The sequence below is a fragment of the Acanthopagrus latus genome, chromosome 4, assembly GCF_904848185.1.
Source record: "Acanthopagrus latus isolate v.2019 chromosome 4, fAcaLat1.1, whole genome shotgun sequence".
In the NCBI taxonomy this organism is placed as follows: Eukaryota; Metazoa; Chordata; class Actinopteri; order Spariformes; family Sparidae; genus Acanthopagrus; species Acanthopagrus latus.
Window position 1 is genome coordinate 32,755,589 of NC_051042.1, and position 17,121 is coordinate 32,772,709.

A 17,121-nucleotide genomic window follows, 5' to 3' on the forward strand; every position below is an offset into this window, starting at 1 on the left:
AATTTTGATTTAGTAAATTATGACTTTTAACTGATAACTTTTACTTTTATTTTGATATTTTTTTCTGTTTATCTCATAATTTTGACTTTCTTAGCTCACAAATATATTTTATCTCATATCTATGACTTTTATCTTATAATTATGACTTTTATCCCACATCTTTTACTTTTTATCCCATGATAATGTTAACTTTTTTAATCTCATAAATATGATGTTTTATGTCATAAATCTGATGTTTTATCTCATAATGACTTTTGTCTTGTAACTTTTACTTATCTCATAAATATGACTTTATCTCATAAATATGATGTTTAAATCATAATTGTGACTTTTATCTTGTAACGTTTACTTATTCTAACATAAATATGATATTTATGACTATGATATATATAATTTTTACTATTCATCTAATCATTTTTATCTCATGACTGGATTTTTATAGTGTAAGTTTTACCTCTAACTCGTAACTTTGACTTCATATTCCATCTATATGACTTTATCATATAACTATGACATTTTATCTCATGATTTTTACTTTTTATCTCATGAGTCTTTTTTCCACAAAGCTTCTCATAAACGCAGTGGTATGAATTATCTACAGCAGCACAGGTGGAGGTGATCTGTCATGTGATCTGGCACACATTTGTGGTTGGACTGGTTTGTTGAACTGAAGTTAAGAGGCTATAAAAGAGATAAATCTCAGACGGGCACTCACTCTGGAGCAGGTGGAGACCGAGGAGAGTGTTTTCATGATTCTCTGCAGCGTTTCTTAATCAAATAATGTCATTTGAGTTTGGCAGGTTAATAGCACCTGTACTGTGACTCGTCAAGGTGTAAACTCCAGTATGAACGTGTCAGAGGAGGTGGAGCAGGAGGAGGACGGGGTCTCCACGTCTGACAGTTGGATCAGAGATAAGAGGTAAGACAGACACTGTCTCTGACTCTTTATGACCGTTCACCATCATAAAATCCACTTCTTGTGTTTATGTTGAAGCCTGGCGAGGCAGCAGACACCAGACTCACCTGCGCCCACCTGTGTGTCCCTAAGGAGTGATCACTCCATGTTTGCGGCCCTTGACTTCAAGGATGGAGGCCGGTCTGATGAACAAAAGTAAGCAAGGCAATACAGCATACACAGACACTTCTGATTCATCTCCCTTGTTTTAGAAACAACAGTAATATCTATTTCTGGATTCCAACAGAGTTCATAATCAATAATCACTCCAATTTTATTCAGGTTTATTCATCTTTCTTTGTTATGTGTGGCAGCTCAGTGAACCAGGAGCAAACCAGCTGTGTGTCTGAAGATGAGACTGTTTGGTTCAAGGATGCAGAGCTGAGGTGAGAATTTTAATCACAAGTATGTGATTGTATGAATCCACTGACCTGCAGCTGGCCAGGCTCAACCTTTCTACCTTCTGTCCTTCATCCTTCAACTCTTTCTGCCTCTTTACCAGAAGAGTGCAACTCAGTGTTTACACCTCTGACTTTAGCCTAGAGGAAGATTTTAATGTATGAACAAGGTTGAACACCGGCTGGTCCTTAAATACCATCTCAGAGCTGGATGGACATCATGCAAAATACCGTGGCTGTCATTTACCCACAGAGTAATACTTTGTGTTTCACACTGACTTAATGTAACTAAGTACATTTACTCGAGAGCTGAACTTGTGAATTTACATTTATTTGATATCTTTAGTTACTTTGTACATATCAGAGCCAAACCAAAGCTATTTATTTTACGTGCAATTGGATGTAAAACAAATAAATAACTAAAATGCTGAATATCAGATCCGATAAGGGCTCTTCAAAGAACTGAATTGCTACTGGTACTTTTACCAGAGCTATATTTTTACACAATATCTCTACTTTAACTGGGACTTTTGGGTATTTTCTACAACGCTGATGTTTCGTATGATAAAGATTATTTACTGGCACATGATCTTGTGAATGTACTTAACTGTACTGCCAATATTTGTGTCCTTGTGTGTGTGTGTGTGTGTGTGTGTGCGTGCGTGTGTGTGTGACCTCTTGCCTTCTAGGTGTCGAGCTCACAGGCGGAGGTCAGACGTTGTCAGTAACCGACCGGCCTGGTGGCTTCACGCCAACCTGGACTCCACTTTCACTGTGTGTAACATTTTACTGCATCATGAGCAAAAGTTATTTTCGGTGTTCTAATATTAAAATGTATCCTGGATTCTCATTTTTCCACTCAGTTAAAGCCTTCTTAACTTCGCCCCTCTGGAATGTCCCGAACATTCAAACCTGTTTGATTACACTTGAAGAGAACAACAGTCTTTTACTGTTCATGCACTGGCTGAGATCCAAGTGACTTCACTGTCATTGATGGGATTTTCATTGTGTCACATGAGGAAGCAGCTGTATCGAGTCTCCAACAGCTGAAAAACAACAGGAGGTGTTTGCGGTCAGAGAAACACTTCCTGTTCAACCTGTTAAGGATCATGTTTTTTGTGCCAAATACAGAACATTCATCACCTTTTTTTGATCAAGGTCTTATATATTTTTCCAAATATATCACAAAAACAAGCACAACTTGAACGAAGAATAGTTAAATCAAGTTCCTGTCTAACCCCCCTGTTCCCTAAATACACCTGTATAAGCACATTCGTAGAGATGAGTTCACAGGTCGTCATTAGGGGCGTCGCGATATCCCGGTATTGACAAAAACCATGAGATTAGTCAACGACCATTATTGTTGAGACGTCAAAAATACCAAACCTTTTAAATGAGACTCAGGTATACATTATCTTACTAACTGTTCCTTTGTCTTTACTGTTGTAGCTGCTTGAAGAGAACATTGTGAATTTTGTGAGGAACGAGCTGAAGAAGTTCAAGAAAGTTCTGGATCCAGAATTTCCAGAAAGCTCAGAGAAGCTGAGAGAAGAGGAGGAAGGAGTGGGAGGTGACGAAGACGAGCAGAGCAGCAGCAGCAGAGATGCATTTCTGAAGATCACACTGAACTTTCTGAGGAGGATGAAGAGGGGGCAGCTGGCTGACTGTCTGCAGAGCAGTAAGATGCTGTTAAGATTTAATTCCTGTGTTGACGAGGCTCTAGTGAGCAGAACAAGAGCATTAAGAACTGTATGCATTTGTCAGAAGGTGTTTTATTTCACCTGTTTATCTCATCGTCCATTGACTGACATTACCTGTGGTTGCAGAAACTCACGCTGTGACTTGTCAACGTAAACTCAAGTTGAACCTGAAGAAGAAGTTTCGGTGTTTGTTCGAGGGGATCGCGGAAGCAGGAAACCCGACACATCTGAACCGTATCTACACAGAGCTATTTATCACTCAGGGAGAGAGCAGAGAAGACCATGAGCACGAGGTCAGAAGGATAGAGGCAGCATCACGAAAACCGGCACCTTCAGAAACAACAATTAGATGTGAGGATCTATTCAAACCTTTACCTGACAGAGGTGAACCAGCCAGAACTCTGGTGACGAAGGGGGTGGCTGGCATCGGGAAAACAGTCTTAACTCAGAAGTTTATCCTGGACTGGGCTGAAGACAAAGCCAACCATGACTTACAGTTCATCTTTCCATTCTCTTTCCGAGAGCTCAATCTGCTGAAAGAGAAGTACAGCTTGGTGGAACTTCTTCATCTCGTCTTCACTGAAACTAAAGAAGCAGGAATCTGCAGGTTTGAGGAGTTCCAGGTTTTGTTCATCTTCGATGGTCTGGATGAGTGTCGACTTGCTCTGGATTTCAACAACACTGAGATCCTGACCGATGTTACAGAGTCGACTTCAGTCGAAGTGCTTCTGATGAACCTTATTAGAGGCAAACTGCTTCCCTCTGCTCGCCTCTGGATAACCACACGGCCTGCAGCAGCCAATCAGATCCCTGCTGAATGCGTTGACATGGTGACAGAGGTGAGAGGGTTCACTGACCCACAGAAGGAGGAGTACTTCAGGAAGAGGTTCAGAGATGAGGAGCAGGCCAGCCGAATCATCTCCCACATCGAGACGTCACGAAGCCTCCACATCATGTGCCACATCCCGGTCTTCTGCTGGATCACCTCTGCAGTTCTGAAGCATGTGTTGAAAACCAGAGAGGAAGGAGAGCTGCCCAAGACCCTGACTGAGATGTACATCCACTTCCTGTTGGTTCAGACCAAACAGAGGAACATTAAGTATCACAACAGTGCGGTGACGGATCCAGTCTGGACCAAAGAGACCATGAATACCATTCTGATGCTGGGAAAACTTGCTTTTGAGCAGCTGGAGAAAGGAAACCTGATCCTCTATGAAGCAGACCTGAGAGAGTGCGGCATCGACATCCAAGCTGCTTCAGTCTACTCTGGGCTGTTCACAGAAATCTTCAAAGATGAGCATGCACTGAATCAAGAAAAGATGTACTGCTTTGTTCATCGGAGCATTCAGGAGTTTCTATCTGCACTTTATGTCTTCCTGATGTTCGCCAACACCGGTGTCGATCTGCTGAGAGGAAGCTGGACCATCTCTGTGCCTTTACAGCATAAATCTAACTTTAAACACTTCTACCAGAGAGCAGTGGACAAATCTTTACAGAGTCCAAATGGACACCTAGACTTGTTCATCCGCTTCCTGATGGGCCTTTCACTGGAGACCAATCAGACTCTTCTCCGAGGCCTGCTGATAAAGAAAGGAAGTGCACCTCAGGCCAACACCATGCTGGTGCATTACATCAAGAAGAAGATCAGCGACAGTCCTTCTCCAGAGAGAAGCATCAATCTGTTCCACTGTCTGAATGAGCTCAATGACAACTCTCTAGTGGAGGAGATCCAACATTACCTGAGATCAGGGAGCGTCTTTGAAAACAAACTCTCTCCCTCTCAGTGGTCAACGCTAGTCTTCATTCTACTGTCGTCGCAAAAAGATCTCGATGAGTTCGACCTGAAGAAATTCTCTGCTTCAGAGGAGGGATTTCTGTGGCTGCTGCCAGTGGTCAAAGCATCCAAAAGAGCTCTGTAGGTTTACAGATATATGAAGGCAAATGTCAGAGACCAGAAACATTTCACACTCAAACTTTTTCTTCTTCAGGTTGAGTGGCTGTGACCTCTCGTGGAGAAGCTGTGAAGCTCTGATCTCAGTTCTCAACTCGCAGAACTCCAGTCTGAGAGAACTGGATCTGAGTTACAATGACCTGCTCGATACTGGAGCACTAGCACTCTCAAATGGGCTCAAGAGTCCTCACTGTCGACTGGAGATACTAAGGTCAGTATTTTTACCATGCAGGATGTTTTATCTTAGTACATAAGGAGATTAGGAGTATCAGAGTGAGTTAGCTGGAGGTTACGTGATTTTCTCGTGCCCCTTCCAGTGGACCTCACTGGACCTTGTTTCAGAAAATACATTTTGATACCGTTTGAATTGTGCCATGACATCACACATATGATGTTTGCTAATTCAAAAGTTTTTCAAAATCAAAATTTTCCAAATCAGTAAAGTCACAGAACAGGCACTAAAAATGATGAAAATCACAATAAATCTGCTCATACTGACAACTACAGTTATGTGACATGGTAGTTCATCAGTTTTGTGAGCAGCTAACATACAGGAGCAGCTCTACAATGTTTAAGTTACGGGTTTTGGTGAGCACTCAACAAGACGACACCACTAACGAGACTGTGTTGTCTTTATAATGACAGATTTTCATGGTCTGATATTTCATTAGTTTGGTGACAAACTGCAACCATAAGTTGAACATTCGTGGCACAATTCAAATGGGATCTAAACATTTTCCCAAGTAAGGTCACATGGGGCAGTCAAGAACTTGTGTAACTTTGGCTCTATATAATCCCTGGAAAAGTTCTGATCTGATCATTAATTTCAACTGTGCTTGTAATATTGTGGTTATGGACTAATAATCTATTATGAAGCTTGGTTTATCTCATATTGCTGTGTTGATCATCTTAATTAATTTTGCCTCAGGACCATCGTTTACAACTAACCAAAAAAGTAAACTTGTTTAATCTTTTTACAGTTTTATAACAGTTTGGTCAGAGTTTAGAAAGAAGAATACTTAGTTGATGATGGTTTGAGTTAAAGTATCCCCTTCACAAAGTTAAACACATTAGAAAAGATATCTTCTTTCATGTGTTTTTACCAAAGTTGCAAAATTGACATTACAAAAATATGATTGCTCAGTTGCAGCCTTGGTCCTGGAGCAACATTAATTATAATTATCGACACCAACATGACGACAGAAGCTCTGTGTATGTGTCTGCAGGCTGTCAGGCTGTCTGATCACAGAGAAAGGCTGTTCTTTGCTGGCTTCTGCTTTGAAAGCCAACCCCTCTCACCTAAGAGAGCTGGACCTGAGCTTCAATCATCCAGGAGAGTCAGGAGTAAAGCTGCTGTCCACTGGACTCAACAATCCACACTGGAAGCTGGAAACTCTCAAGTAAATAAGATTATTGTATGGATGTGTTAAAAAGGGAGAACATGGTCAGTCAAGCCAGTGGGCAAAATGAGCCACACTTCTGTATCTAGGTAACCATAAATAAACATAGTCATTTGACTGCTAATTCAGGGAGGACACCTCATATTACTCAGTCGATGTTGGACTGAAGTAAATACAGAGATTGGTAGTAGACCAGAGCAAAACAGTGAGTGCTGTTATGCCAAGCAAAAACAGTATGGATATTGTATGAAACTGTGTTGTTCTTTGAGGTCAGACTGTTTATTCAATCATGAAAACAAACTAACTACTACTACCACCACTAAACTAAAAACGATTTGGGGGCAGTTCTTTCACAGGACAAATGTTTCAGTCATTGTTTTAATACCATCATTAGATAACTTGTTTTCATTTCCATGGTTTCACAATAACCTGTATTATAAATAGATACTCATCTTACCCCTTTTCCCCCTACCTACTGTATACTGCATGTGTTAGTGTTTGTGTTCATTTCTCACCTTACCTACTTCCTCCACAGGATTGATCATTGTGGAAAGTGTCGACTGAAACCGCCACCTCTCAGGTGTAAGTCAAACTTTTATAGTTCTGCTAATCGGATTATAGAAGAAGAATCTTTCTTTGATCACACCAACTCCAGATCTTAGCAAGAGGTCAAGGGCACCACAACTGATGTTCATTTAGTAAATGATGGTCCATTTTAAAGTTAAACCGATGATAAAGCATTGCCCAACCTAAACTCCTCAGATTCTCAGTCAGATCCAATCAGGATATCCTCTCCAGCTCTATCCTCTTGTCAGTGACGATCTATCTGGTAGGACCAACAGGGAGCGCACCCATATACATACGCTTAATGTATTAATCTATAACCCAAATGCCTTTGTCTTTTGTGAATTACAATGTATTATGCCTGAACACCAATAACTGTTAACATTAACAACCAAGCGTTGTTGGAAGTTTTGTTTTCATTAAGAGCAACAGAAAATATACAAAAGAAAAATTAAGACCAGTCTCTTAAAATGAAATGAAATGAAAACTAGTCACAGTAGCGATCACCAAAAATCAACAACGTACAGAACATGATGATCAGATCACAAACTGCTGTTATATTGTCTTTTGTTTCCTCCATCAGATTTCCGTCAGCTTTCTGTGGACCCAAACACAGTGGACAGAAACCTCTCACTGTCCAGTGACAGCAGACAGGTGATGGTGGTTGAAGACAAGCAGCCGTATCCCGATCATACAGAGAGATTTGACTGCTGGAAGCAGCTGCTGTGCAGTGAAGGTCTGACTGGGCGATGTTACTGGGAGGTACGCTGGGAAGGAAGAGTTAATATAGGAGTGACTTACAGAGGAATCAAGAGGAAGGGAGATGGGGATGACTGCTGTATCGGATGGAACGATCAGTCCTGGAGTCTGATCTGCTCTGCTCAGGGTTACACCGCCTGGCACGATAACACACCAACAGATGTAGAAGTGCCTCCGCCCTCTGACTCCAACAGGGTAGCAGTGTATCTGGACTGGCCTGCCGGCACTGTGTCCTTCTTCTGTCTGCCCTCCATCATCTCCTCAATCAAACGTATCCACCTCCACACCTTCCACTCCATATTCACCGAACCACTTTACCCAGTGTTTGGGTTTGGACGAACGTGTGGGTTTGGGTCTGACTCTCGATCATCAGTTTATCTGACACAGATGGATGAATGAATGTTATTCCCACGCAGGACAGTTGAGCCTGCAGTGCTTTAAAACAGGCCCATGGTGCCGCAAGAGTAAATCCCTAAGTCAAATTTTTCTTAGTGTTTGTTTCTGTAATACTCATTTTGACCACAAGAGGCTGAAGTTCACCATTACCCTGTATCTTAAATAAGACGAAATGTTCCTCCAGGTGAGTTTTAATTTATCTTTGCACTCAAAATGAATATTTCTAAAACAAACAACAACTCCAAAAAACAAATCCTCTTGAAAAATCACTCAGTTTCACTCGCACAATTATTCTCTTGGAAAAAATATCACTCTGCTTCCCTCATGAATAAAGATGATCACTGTACGTATGAGCACAGCAACAGCATAAAGCCACAACACATTCTTATGTGCTTCTGCCTCTTGGCATTTTCTTTAAGTTACATAATGGACGTCAAACTTGAATTCCCCCCTCCAGCGTTTTTTCTTCTTGTCCCTATAGCTGAATGTTTGACTTCTCACAGACACAATCATCCAGAAACAGCTCCACTCCCTCCTCTGTCAGGCTTAAAACCTGTCTGTTTTGTGTTAAAACCAAACTGACAAGTGATGAGTGTGTTCAAGTGACAGAAATCACTGCAGCTGCATATTTCTGTTAGAGAGACTAATCTGAATGTCTGTTGGTTGAACTACAGCAAGTGACACAAGAATGTCTTTCCTGGTGATCAAGTTCTGCTCATTGTTGCTGTTGACCTTAAACACTTGTTGACAGCGGCTTTACTCCCTCATCGTTTGTGGACCTACAGTTTCAGTCACAAGTCAAGTTCCAACAAAGTTTAAAAAATTGTTGTTTTTTTCCCATATGTCTTGCTCCATATCTCACCTATACGTCAGTCGAGCTTCTAACATCCTGGAAAATCATTAAAAATGTTGATGACTCATCCTGCGTGTATTCTAGTTTTCATCTTGTTATTTATTTATTCATGACGCTGCCATGGATGTGTTACAAATTTGTTTGAGTGTGAAGTCGACAGGCGGCCAAATCCTTACATATTGCACCTTTAAGTGCAGCAGCTAAGAATTTGTACTTCATTACTTCCCTTCTCTGTGTACATTACAAACTTCTAACATTGTTTATGAAAATTCACATAAGACTTGATGTCAATGAACTTTTATTGATTGTAAACATAAGCTTAGCTAGCAAGTATCTGTTTTAATATTTTGTATTTCTAATATGTTCATTTAATCTCACACCCTCTGACAGGAAGCTTTATAAAGTGTCTCATGTTTTCACCAAGGAAGAATAAAGGGACATTACATCACTGAATCTTGTCATTGGTGTTAGACTGTGGTGTCAGCCGTACTGAAGTCTGTGGGAGATGCATGGAGAAACACACTAAAACCCTCCAGGAAATGATGAAACACACTTCAGAGAGGAGGTTAGCTATTGATTTGTTTATTGACACGTTCGTCCCTCGATTTATTCTGGAAAGGCTCCTGTTCGCAGATAAATTGCAGTCTCATCAGTGACATTTAGTTAATGTTTTAGTTTTCTGAAGCTGTTTCCTCATCAGAAGTCATATGACGCAGACATGTTGGGTTTTACTGTGTTCCTCCAAACATTCAGTTACGTAAAGACCATTCCTTCTTGTTTAGGTTTCTTTGTTCCCACCCAAACCATTTGTTTGTCGAAGGGAACAATAAGCTAGTTACTTGTCACCTGAAAATTTCTCAACTGTTCATGCCAATTCTTCTGTCTGAAGGCAATGAACTGAAACGTTGACTGATGACTGCTGTCAGGCTTTAAGCTGCTAATCAAATCAATATTCAACTGAGCATGAAAATATCCTAAACTGTGAGAAAAACCAGACTGACACTTCTATAAATGTAGAAGAACAACCAAGACAACAAACACGACACTAAGACTTCAATTGTAAAAACGTTCCATGGTTACTCAATACAACATGGTTTCAGAGATTAGTTCTGAAAAACATTCTCAAAACATTCTTTCTTTCTTTCTTTCTTTCTTTCTTTCTTTCTTTCTTTCTTTCTTTCTTTCTTTCTTTCTTTCTTTCTTTCAACCCTTCGGGCTGCTTTTACCTGGTTATTTTAATTTTAGGCTACTTCAAACTTCTACAACATTTGAGATTTCAATATTTTCTTTTTTATAATAATTTTTTTCATAGTCATTAATACATTACCAACAACCATTATTAGTTATTGAAGTTATTAGTATTAGATACATTGTTTTTATCTGATGATTAGGACTTGGGATAGAATTTTTCATCAAGCTTTGTTTTCTCCTTTTTTTATGGCTTCCATACGATGTGGCACAAGTCTCTCTCACTTACTTTAATGTATTTATTTCTGCCCCTAACAGTCATTCTGGAGGCAAAGTTACAACTCAAATGCTGATTTTACACACAAAAATATGATGATGATAATAAACTTAAGCCTTTTTTGTGTCATAGAATACTGAAATCTCACAGGGGCCATTTTCCTGCACTTGTATTGCTCCTTTCTGAGTATGTATAAGATACCTGTCATTCTAGAAAATTACTCTCAGTTATTCTCCTGGAGCAGCTTCACATCGTCTCACAAATATTTTACTGGGTTAGTCAAATGTGTTGCAACCTCAGACACACCCTGTGTGAGGAGCCTATATAGAGCGAGGAGCTGAGCACCTGCTGCATCGAGCATCACAGGTCAGGTACAACAGGTAAACTCTGTTCATCTTACATTTTTATATGTGCTGAACATACTTAAAAAAAAAACCTGCTCAGATTTTCACTGCATTTTCAGATTTTAAGTTTATCTGGAGACGACCACCGTCATGACCCCAGTGTTCATTTTCCTCCTCTTCCTCTCTTTGACCGTCGTTCCTCCGGTAAGTAAATCATTATTTAAACACTTAAATAATGATGTTAAAAAAACAACTTCTGTCCTTTGAAAACCATAATTCCTCCAACAGAGTAAGAGGACAAAACATATGAACTTGATGACAATGCACTTGTGAGATAATTCAGTTGTTCTTTTCAAGGATTTAAGGATCTTTTAATGTCTATGAATGAAATATGAGATTAAAAAGACATTTTCTTCAGATATCTGGTTTTAACTTAACAGAAGGAGAGTAATCTGCCTAACAGCAGCACTTAAAAATGTGCCTTTGTGTTACAGGGTGCAGCTGATGATGGAGCTCAAACAGGTAAGTTGAAAAATGAAGAATTCTTGAAATATTCCAATAAAAGTTTATATTTTCTTTCCCACCGATGTCCTCTGTTTTTCTCTGTTTGCTGACAGACTCTTCTGCGGATGTCTCTGAAGTCATCGCGAGAGCTAATACAGGCATAAGTAAGACAGTTTTATATAATCTGACTCTTCTGGCTACATAAGGTCAAAAACACAGTGAGACTTAGCTGATCACAGCTGACCTTAAGTACATGTTTTTAGTAACAATAGATAAACTAATGGATGAATAATTAACAATGAAAAAATGTGTCTGTGTCTGTTTATTTGTTTCTCTGCAGCTTCGAGACTGATGCACGGAGACATCAGGCAAAATCTGGACAGGAATGCGAGTCCCTGCACCGCCAGAGGCTGCAAGTGGCCCAAACGTGGACGCCATGTCTACGTGCCCGTCGCGATCTCGTCCAGATACAGTAAGCTGCTGTCATCCAAAAAAACAATTAAAAACAAGCTGCTTTCAGAGGTATTCGGAAATAAAGCCACAACATTGTCACTATATGTAAATAATAGTACCTGAATAAAGAAAATGAAATGAAAAAGTAAATTAGAAAAAGCTGATTTTACTCGTTTTGTCATTTAAAACCGGGTGAAAGGTAAATTTTTGATGACTTTAATTTGTTGACATTAATGAAAGAAAAGTATCACCCCAACAGTTTCTTATTTCATATTCTCTTGTTCTTTATAATTATCATGAGGGCTATCTGGTAAAAAAGTAATGTCAGAGTCAGACAAAAGGAAGAGAGCCACTCCTCTCCAGTGGTCTCATGTCCTCGCCGCACTTTAAAGATGTTATATATATAAATTAGATACATACATCAGCATGTGAGAATCTCTGTGTTCTAGTGATGTAAGAGTGATGTTAATGGCACAGTCTGAACCTTAGTGTTGGGTTTTATTCTCTGTCCTCCCTCTGTGTTGGGGATCATGTTGCATGGAAGTCACCAAGATGCTTTTGGCTGAAGGAAACAGGAACATTGCAGTTGAATCGCTTCATTAGCAAACTAATATGGAGTGACTCTTTGAAGTGAATGCAACAATTCAACACTAAGGAGTTCTATAAGTACCTGAACTGCCTCCATGAGCTGTACTTGCCGTCAACTCGTCGGTACAAAGGTCTCCTGTGCTCAAGTTGCACCTGTTTTGCACGAGCCTGCAGCACAAAAGAGTCAAGGACAAAGAAACTGTCACAGAGCGTCTTCGTCGTTGCTCAACAATCTGTCAAGAGCGCTCAGAACATTTACACCTGCAGGGTGATTCAACCCTGTTGGCAGTTTGGTTAAAATGACTCGAATGATTTTAATGTCAGGATTCAATTAGAGTTTAACCTCAAACGACTGAATTTGGTTGTTGTGCGTCCTCCAGAACTGGATTTATCTGCACCGTAAAACAAATTACTATGGAATAATAAAACAAAGATGGCAGCGGAAAACTTTTATTCCGTGAGCACAACAGATCGGAGAGTGATTTATAAATCTGAGATACATTTTACTAATTTGAGGAAAGTTTTAATGAGCTTGTTTTGGTGTCTTCAGGCAGAGCAGAGCGCAACATCATCATCAGAGGCCTGCTGACCTTCCACGCGTCCACCTGCATTCGCTTTGTGTGGAGGCGCAATTGGCACAGGAACTACATCTACATTTACTCTGGAGATGGGTGGGAACACACACACACACACACACACACACACACACACACACACACACACACACACACACACACACACACACACACACACACACACACACAGTACACTTACGCTCACACACTCTTTCACTTCATGAAACTTAACTTTTTGATCCATTTTTACAAGCTCATCTACATCTGCACCCAGTTTTTGGGTCTGCTGTATGTTTCCTTGTCATCTTGCTTTCTGTCAGTGTTAAAATAAGTACTTAGGTCCTTTATTTAATATATATAAGTACCAGTATAACAACATAAAAAAGTTCCATTATAAGCGAAACACCTACATTAAAAATTCTGCTTGAGTACGAGAATTATGAACTAAACTTTTAGCAGTGACAGGACTTGTTCTGCAGTGAAAAAGTCCCTCTTGACTCTTGCATCAACAGTACCTATTAAATTAAAGTGATTTCACTGTGTCAGGTGCTGGTCCTACCTCGGCCGTCAGAGGCGTGGACAATATGTCTCCCTGATGCGAAACGGTTGCGTGTACACGGGCACGGTGCAGCATGAGATTCTTCACGCTCTGGGCTTCCACCACGAACAAGTCCGCTCCGACAGAGACGACTTTGTCTCCATCCTCACCCAGAACATTCAGTCAGGTCAGCTCACCCACAAAAACCTACATTTCCCAGATCTGGTTCATGTTTTGTACAATGGGAACAATTCAGAGTTAAGCGACTACCTGACCTTCCTGTGCATGTTAGCCAGCATGGCTATCCTTTAAATCTTCATCTGTTCTGTCTTCTTGTGCAGGAACGGAATCTAACTTTGCGAAGGTGCAGACCAACAACTTGGATACTCCCTACGACTTCAATTCCATCATGCATTACAGCAAGTGAGTGACTGTGTGACTGGATACATAAAAATAATAATCATAACAATAATACATTTTATGTGTATAGCACCTTTTATGGCTTCATTCACACAAAGTGCTTCACAGTAGAAGAAAAACAGAATCTGATAAGCCTGGTCGCTGCCAGATTTCAGTCTAAATCTCTAGAATTTTTGAGCCGGCAGGAGGAAATCTGGCTCCGCTTAGGCTCATATGGGATTCAGTAATCATTGATATACTCAAGTGATGAACAAAATCTCAAAATCTATCCTGAAATGTGCAGGTAGCCGGTGCAATGATGTTAAAATCTGGGTTATAGAGTGATCAGCCACTGACAGGTGAAGGGAATAATATCAATCATCGAGTATTATATCAAAGTTTGGGTCCTGGTATTCACTTGGACGCCATTTGACATGCACCCATCCAAAACCGATGTGGACCATGTATACGGTGTCCTCTTAGAACATTATGCGCCCTGACAAACTGCAAAAACTGCAGACCCGGACCGGAAATTCCCTGGATCCCAACGGGAACAAGTCTGATCCATGGAGGCCCATCCTTTCACCCACAAGTGGACCCAAAGTATCCACTACAAATATATTTTTATTTATCATGGTATAATTCAGGTTGGCACAATAAAACTGGTAATCCATCCTCCTGATAAAGCCAGAGCTCCATCAGAGCTGTCTAAAAACATTTACCTCGGAAGCTCTCTCTGGAGAGTTTCCTCTGTCCTGTCAAGTTTATCTAGCCAGAAACCTACTGCACCACACCAGGTTTATGTGGGTGTACGGCGCCATCACTTTCTGCTGCCTCAAGATAACAACGTACAGTCGATGTGCCTGACAGCAATGTATTTAGATGTTTACATGCCCACTGGCACACAAGTGGGCTGAGGTACGTTTGCTATTGACACAATACGGCGCTGAGCATGAAAATAACTGCGTCATCCAGAAACTAGAAAAGATTTGATTGCCATTCTGTGTTGAGAGTAACAGTGGGCCCAAAGAGTCAGGGTTTATTGAATAACCTGCAGTTGCACTGTTATTTTATCAAAACTCATCTAAGGAAGAAAGAATGATTTACTGTGAGTACAGAGCCAGTGTATGCTTGTGTATGAGTCTATAAAGCTTTATATACCAAAAATGTTGTGTCCACATCCTCCTCAAGATACGCCTTCTCCAAAAATGGCCAGCCAACCATCATCGCTAAGAGCAATCCGAACCTGAACTTCGGAAGAGCCACTGAGATGAGCGAGAATGACATCACCCGTGTCAACGAGCTGTACCAGTGCTGTGAGTGACAAAATTATATAGAGATCAGACAGCAGATACACAACTGGCTAACCTCATAATAGAAGCACAATAGAACAAGGAAAAATGTGGGGTTGGAAAATTATACATCTGAGATTGCTTTTGTTTTTTTCCAAACAGGAAGGGGTTCGACCTCCAGATACTTCAAGTCTCGGCTTGTGATGATAAAAACCGAAGGCACTCGACTGCAAGAATCTTAGCACAAAACAAACTCGTCTTGGATAAATAATCTGCTTACATGTTCCTTATTGATACAGACGTCTGAAACCCTGTCACTGTTTTTTCGTTAGCTTCTGTTTGTGTTCTAAACCGGCAACAGATGCTTTTCTTGCTTTAACGTATTATTATGATGTAAATGAATAATGTAGATATAGAGCAATGACACATCTGTGTTTAGTTTGATTTCTTTTAACCCTTTCTTTTACTATGCCATTTTGTCTTCCACTGGACACAAAATCTCCTGGGAAGATGAAGATTGACGGGTGATTAAATGGATGATTAAACTCGTGTGTTTTGTCCTGTGTTGTTGGAAGTTGTTACTCTGAGAAAAGACAGAAAATATCTGGTTGTCTTTGTGACAAGAGTGCCGACAGTAACACCATTTGAAAATGCTGCCGGGTGAAAAATTCCACTTTGAAGTATTCAGTGAAAGTTTAAAGAATCTGGTGCAGACAGCATCAAAATGATTTCTTTAATAATCTACAGTTCCAGTCCGACTTGTCTTTGTCTTAAACATCATCATAATATATATACAGCTGGTCAAAAAGATTAATGACAGAAACGTTGAGAACTACAAGTACAGTTTGGAACGGAGGCTTGTTGGCACAACTGCAGGGACACCTGCTGGAGCTTAGTGTGCAATAACAGTGCAGTTACTGTCACTGTGCAAAAACTTTATCAGTTTTAGAGACTATTGATTATATATAGAATATCTTATCGGTTACCTATCTATTGTAAAAAGACAAAACATTTGGGATAATGTGAGGACATCGCTCAACAAAAAACATAACAAATAGATAAAAGGTTAAATTGCTTTTAGAGATTTCAAGATGTACACATTATATCTATAAATCAAGTTGAACTAAATTCACATTACATTTAATTTTGCCAAATGAAGTTGGTCAGAAAGAAAACATTCACATTGTCAGTGCAGTGGAAACACTGACATCTGCTGGTGGAAAGTCTCATGTAATGTGAAACGAGCAGGTCCCATGTTAAACTGGAATTCACTGAGACTGCAGGAAATATGATTATCAAAACGTTTCCACGTCAAAAAACTTTAGATTTAAAACTTGGCACATACAAGACACCTGCAACATGAAGACAGTCAAAGAAAAAGATCTTCCATAAAGAGTCAAACATTCAGCTCATTTAGTGACCTGATGCATCATTAACTCATGATTATCATTACTGAGCATTTTGGGCATCAAGTGTGTTTACTCTGCAGGTTTAAACTGCCGAGAGTCCCTGAACGCATCATGACCACAGAAACAGTTTGGAGAGTTTTAGCCTGTGAGCGGATAATGTGGTAGCAGGAACATGCAGGCGGTGGCCCTGTCAGTGAGCCCTTTAGTAAGAAATATGATACTGAGGAAATATTAGTTTTTTGTTCATGACAGAAACAAATAAGTCTTAAAGGAGTTTGAGAGAAGGGGGGATATTTTGTTTTTGTGCATATGTGATATTCTGTTATTGTTTATCGTGAACAGGTCAGATATTGAGAATCTGTGTACAGGGTGGAAGCAGACAGTGCTGCGTGTTACACCACCACGGTGTAGAAATACTCTGTTACGAGTTAAAGTCCAGCATTCAAAATTTTACTAAGTAAAAGTTGATTCAGCACTTGTCGTAGCTGGTAAAGGGTTCACTTTCAATACTTAATGCCAGGTAGTTTATTAGTTTCATTATATTTTGTTTCAACCATCAAAATCTGCAGAGTAACTAA

At 40.1% G+C, this 17,121-nt stretch overlaps 2 protein-coding genes across 2 annotated transcripts; both read left to right on the plus strand.

The window, feature by feature from the left end:
* The first annotated feature begins 720 nt into the window (after nucleotides 1-720).
* On the plus strand, nucleotides 721-9,429 carry LOC119017950 (protein NLRC3-like). The gene is made up of 10 exons (XM_037095162.1): nucleotides 721-919; nucleotides 995-1,111; nucleotides 1,270-1,341; nucleotides 2,043-2,127; nucleotides 2,803-3,031; nucleotides 3,180-4,968; nucleotides 5,042-5,215; nucleotides 6,231-6,404; nucleotides 6,940-6,986; nucleotides 7,552-9,429. Exons 1-10 carry the CDS (start codon nucleotides 846-848, stop codon nucleotides 8,124-8,126), a joined length of 3,336 nt encoding a protein of 1,111 aa, XP_036951057.1. The 5' UTR covers nucleotides 721-845; the 3' UTR covers nucleotides 8,127-9,429.
* Nucleotides 9,430-10,761: 1,332 nt separating this feature from the next.
* LOC119017951 (high choriolytic enzyme 2-like) lies at nucleotides 10,762-15,655 on the plus strand. The gene is made up of 10 exons (XM_037095164.1): nucleotides 10,762-10,821; nucleotides 10,905-10,989; nucleotides 11,280-11,307; nucleotides 11,403-11,453; nucleotides 11,630-11,761; nucleotides 12,881-13,001; nucleotides 13,452-13,630; nucleotides 13,785-13,866; nucleotides 15,034-15,158; nucleotides 15,297-15,655. Coding segments are annotated over exons 2-10 (774 nt in total). The 5' UTR covers nucleotides 10,762-10,821; nucleotides 10,905-10,935; the 3' UTR covers nucleotides 15,299-15,655.
* Nucleotides 15,656-17,121: the final 1,466 nt, after the last annotated feature.

Excerpts from the sequence above, each read along its gene's own strand:
- LOC119017950 (XM_037095162.1), top strand. The coding sequence starts at position 846 with ATGAACGTGTCAGAGGAGGTGGAGCAGGAGGAGGACGGGGTCTCCACG. Across the intron at positions 1,342-2,042 it reads TTCAAGGATGCAGAGCTGAG|GTGTCGAGCTCACAGGCGGA; the intron begins GTGAGAATTTTA and ends CTTGCCTTCTAG. Across the intron at positions 6,405-6,939 it reads TGGAAGCTGGAAACTCTCAA|GATTGATCATTGTGGAAAGT; the intron begins GTAAATAAGATT and ends CTTCCTCCACAG.
- LOC119017951 (XM_037095164.1), top strand. The coding sequence starts at position 10,936 with ATGACCCCAGTGTTCATTTTCCTCCTCTTCCTCTCTTTGACCGTCGTT. Across the intron at positions 11,308-11,402 it reads TGATGATGGAGCTCAAACAG|ACTCTTCTGCGGATGTCTCT; the intron begins GTAAGTTGAAAA and ends GTTTGCTGACAG. Across the intron at positions 11,762-12,880 it reads CGCGATCTCGTCCAGATACA|GCAGAGCAGAGCGCAACATC; the intron begins GTAAGCTGCTGT and ends TGGTGTCTTCAG.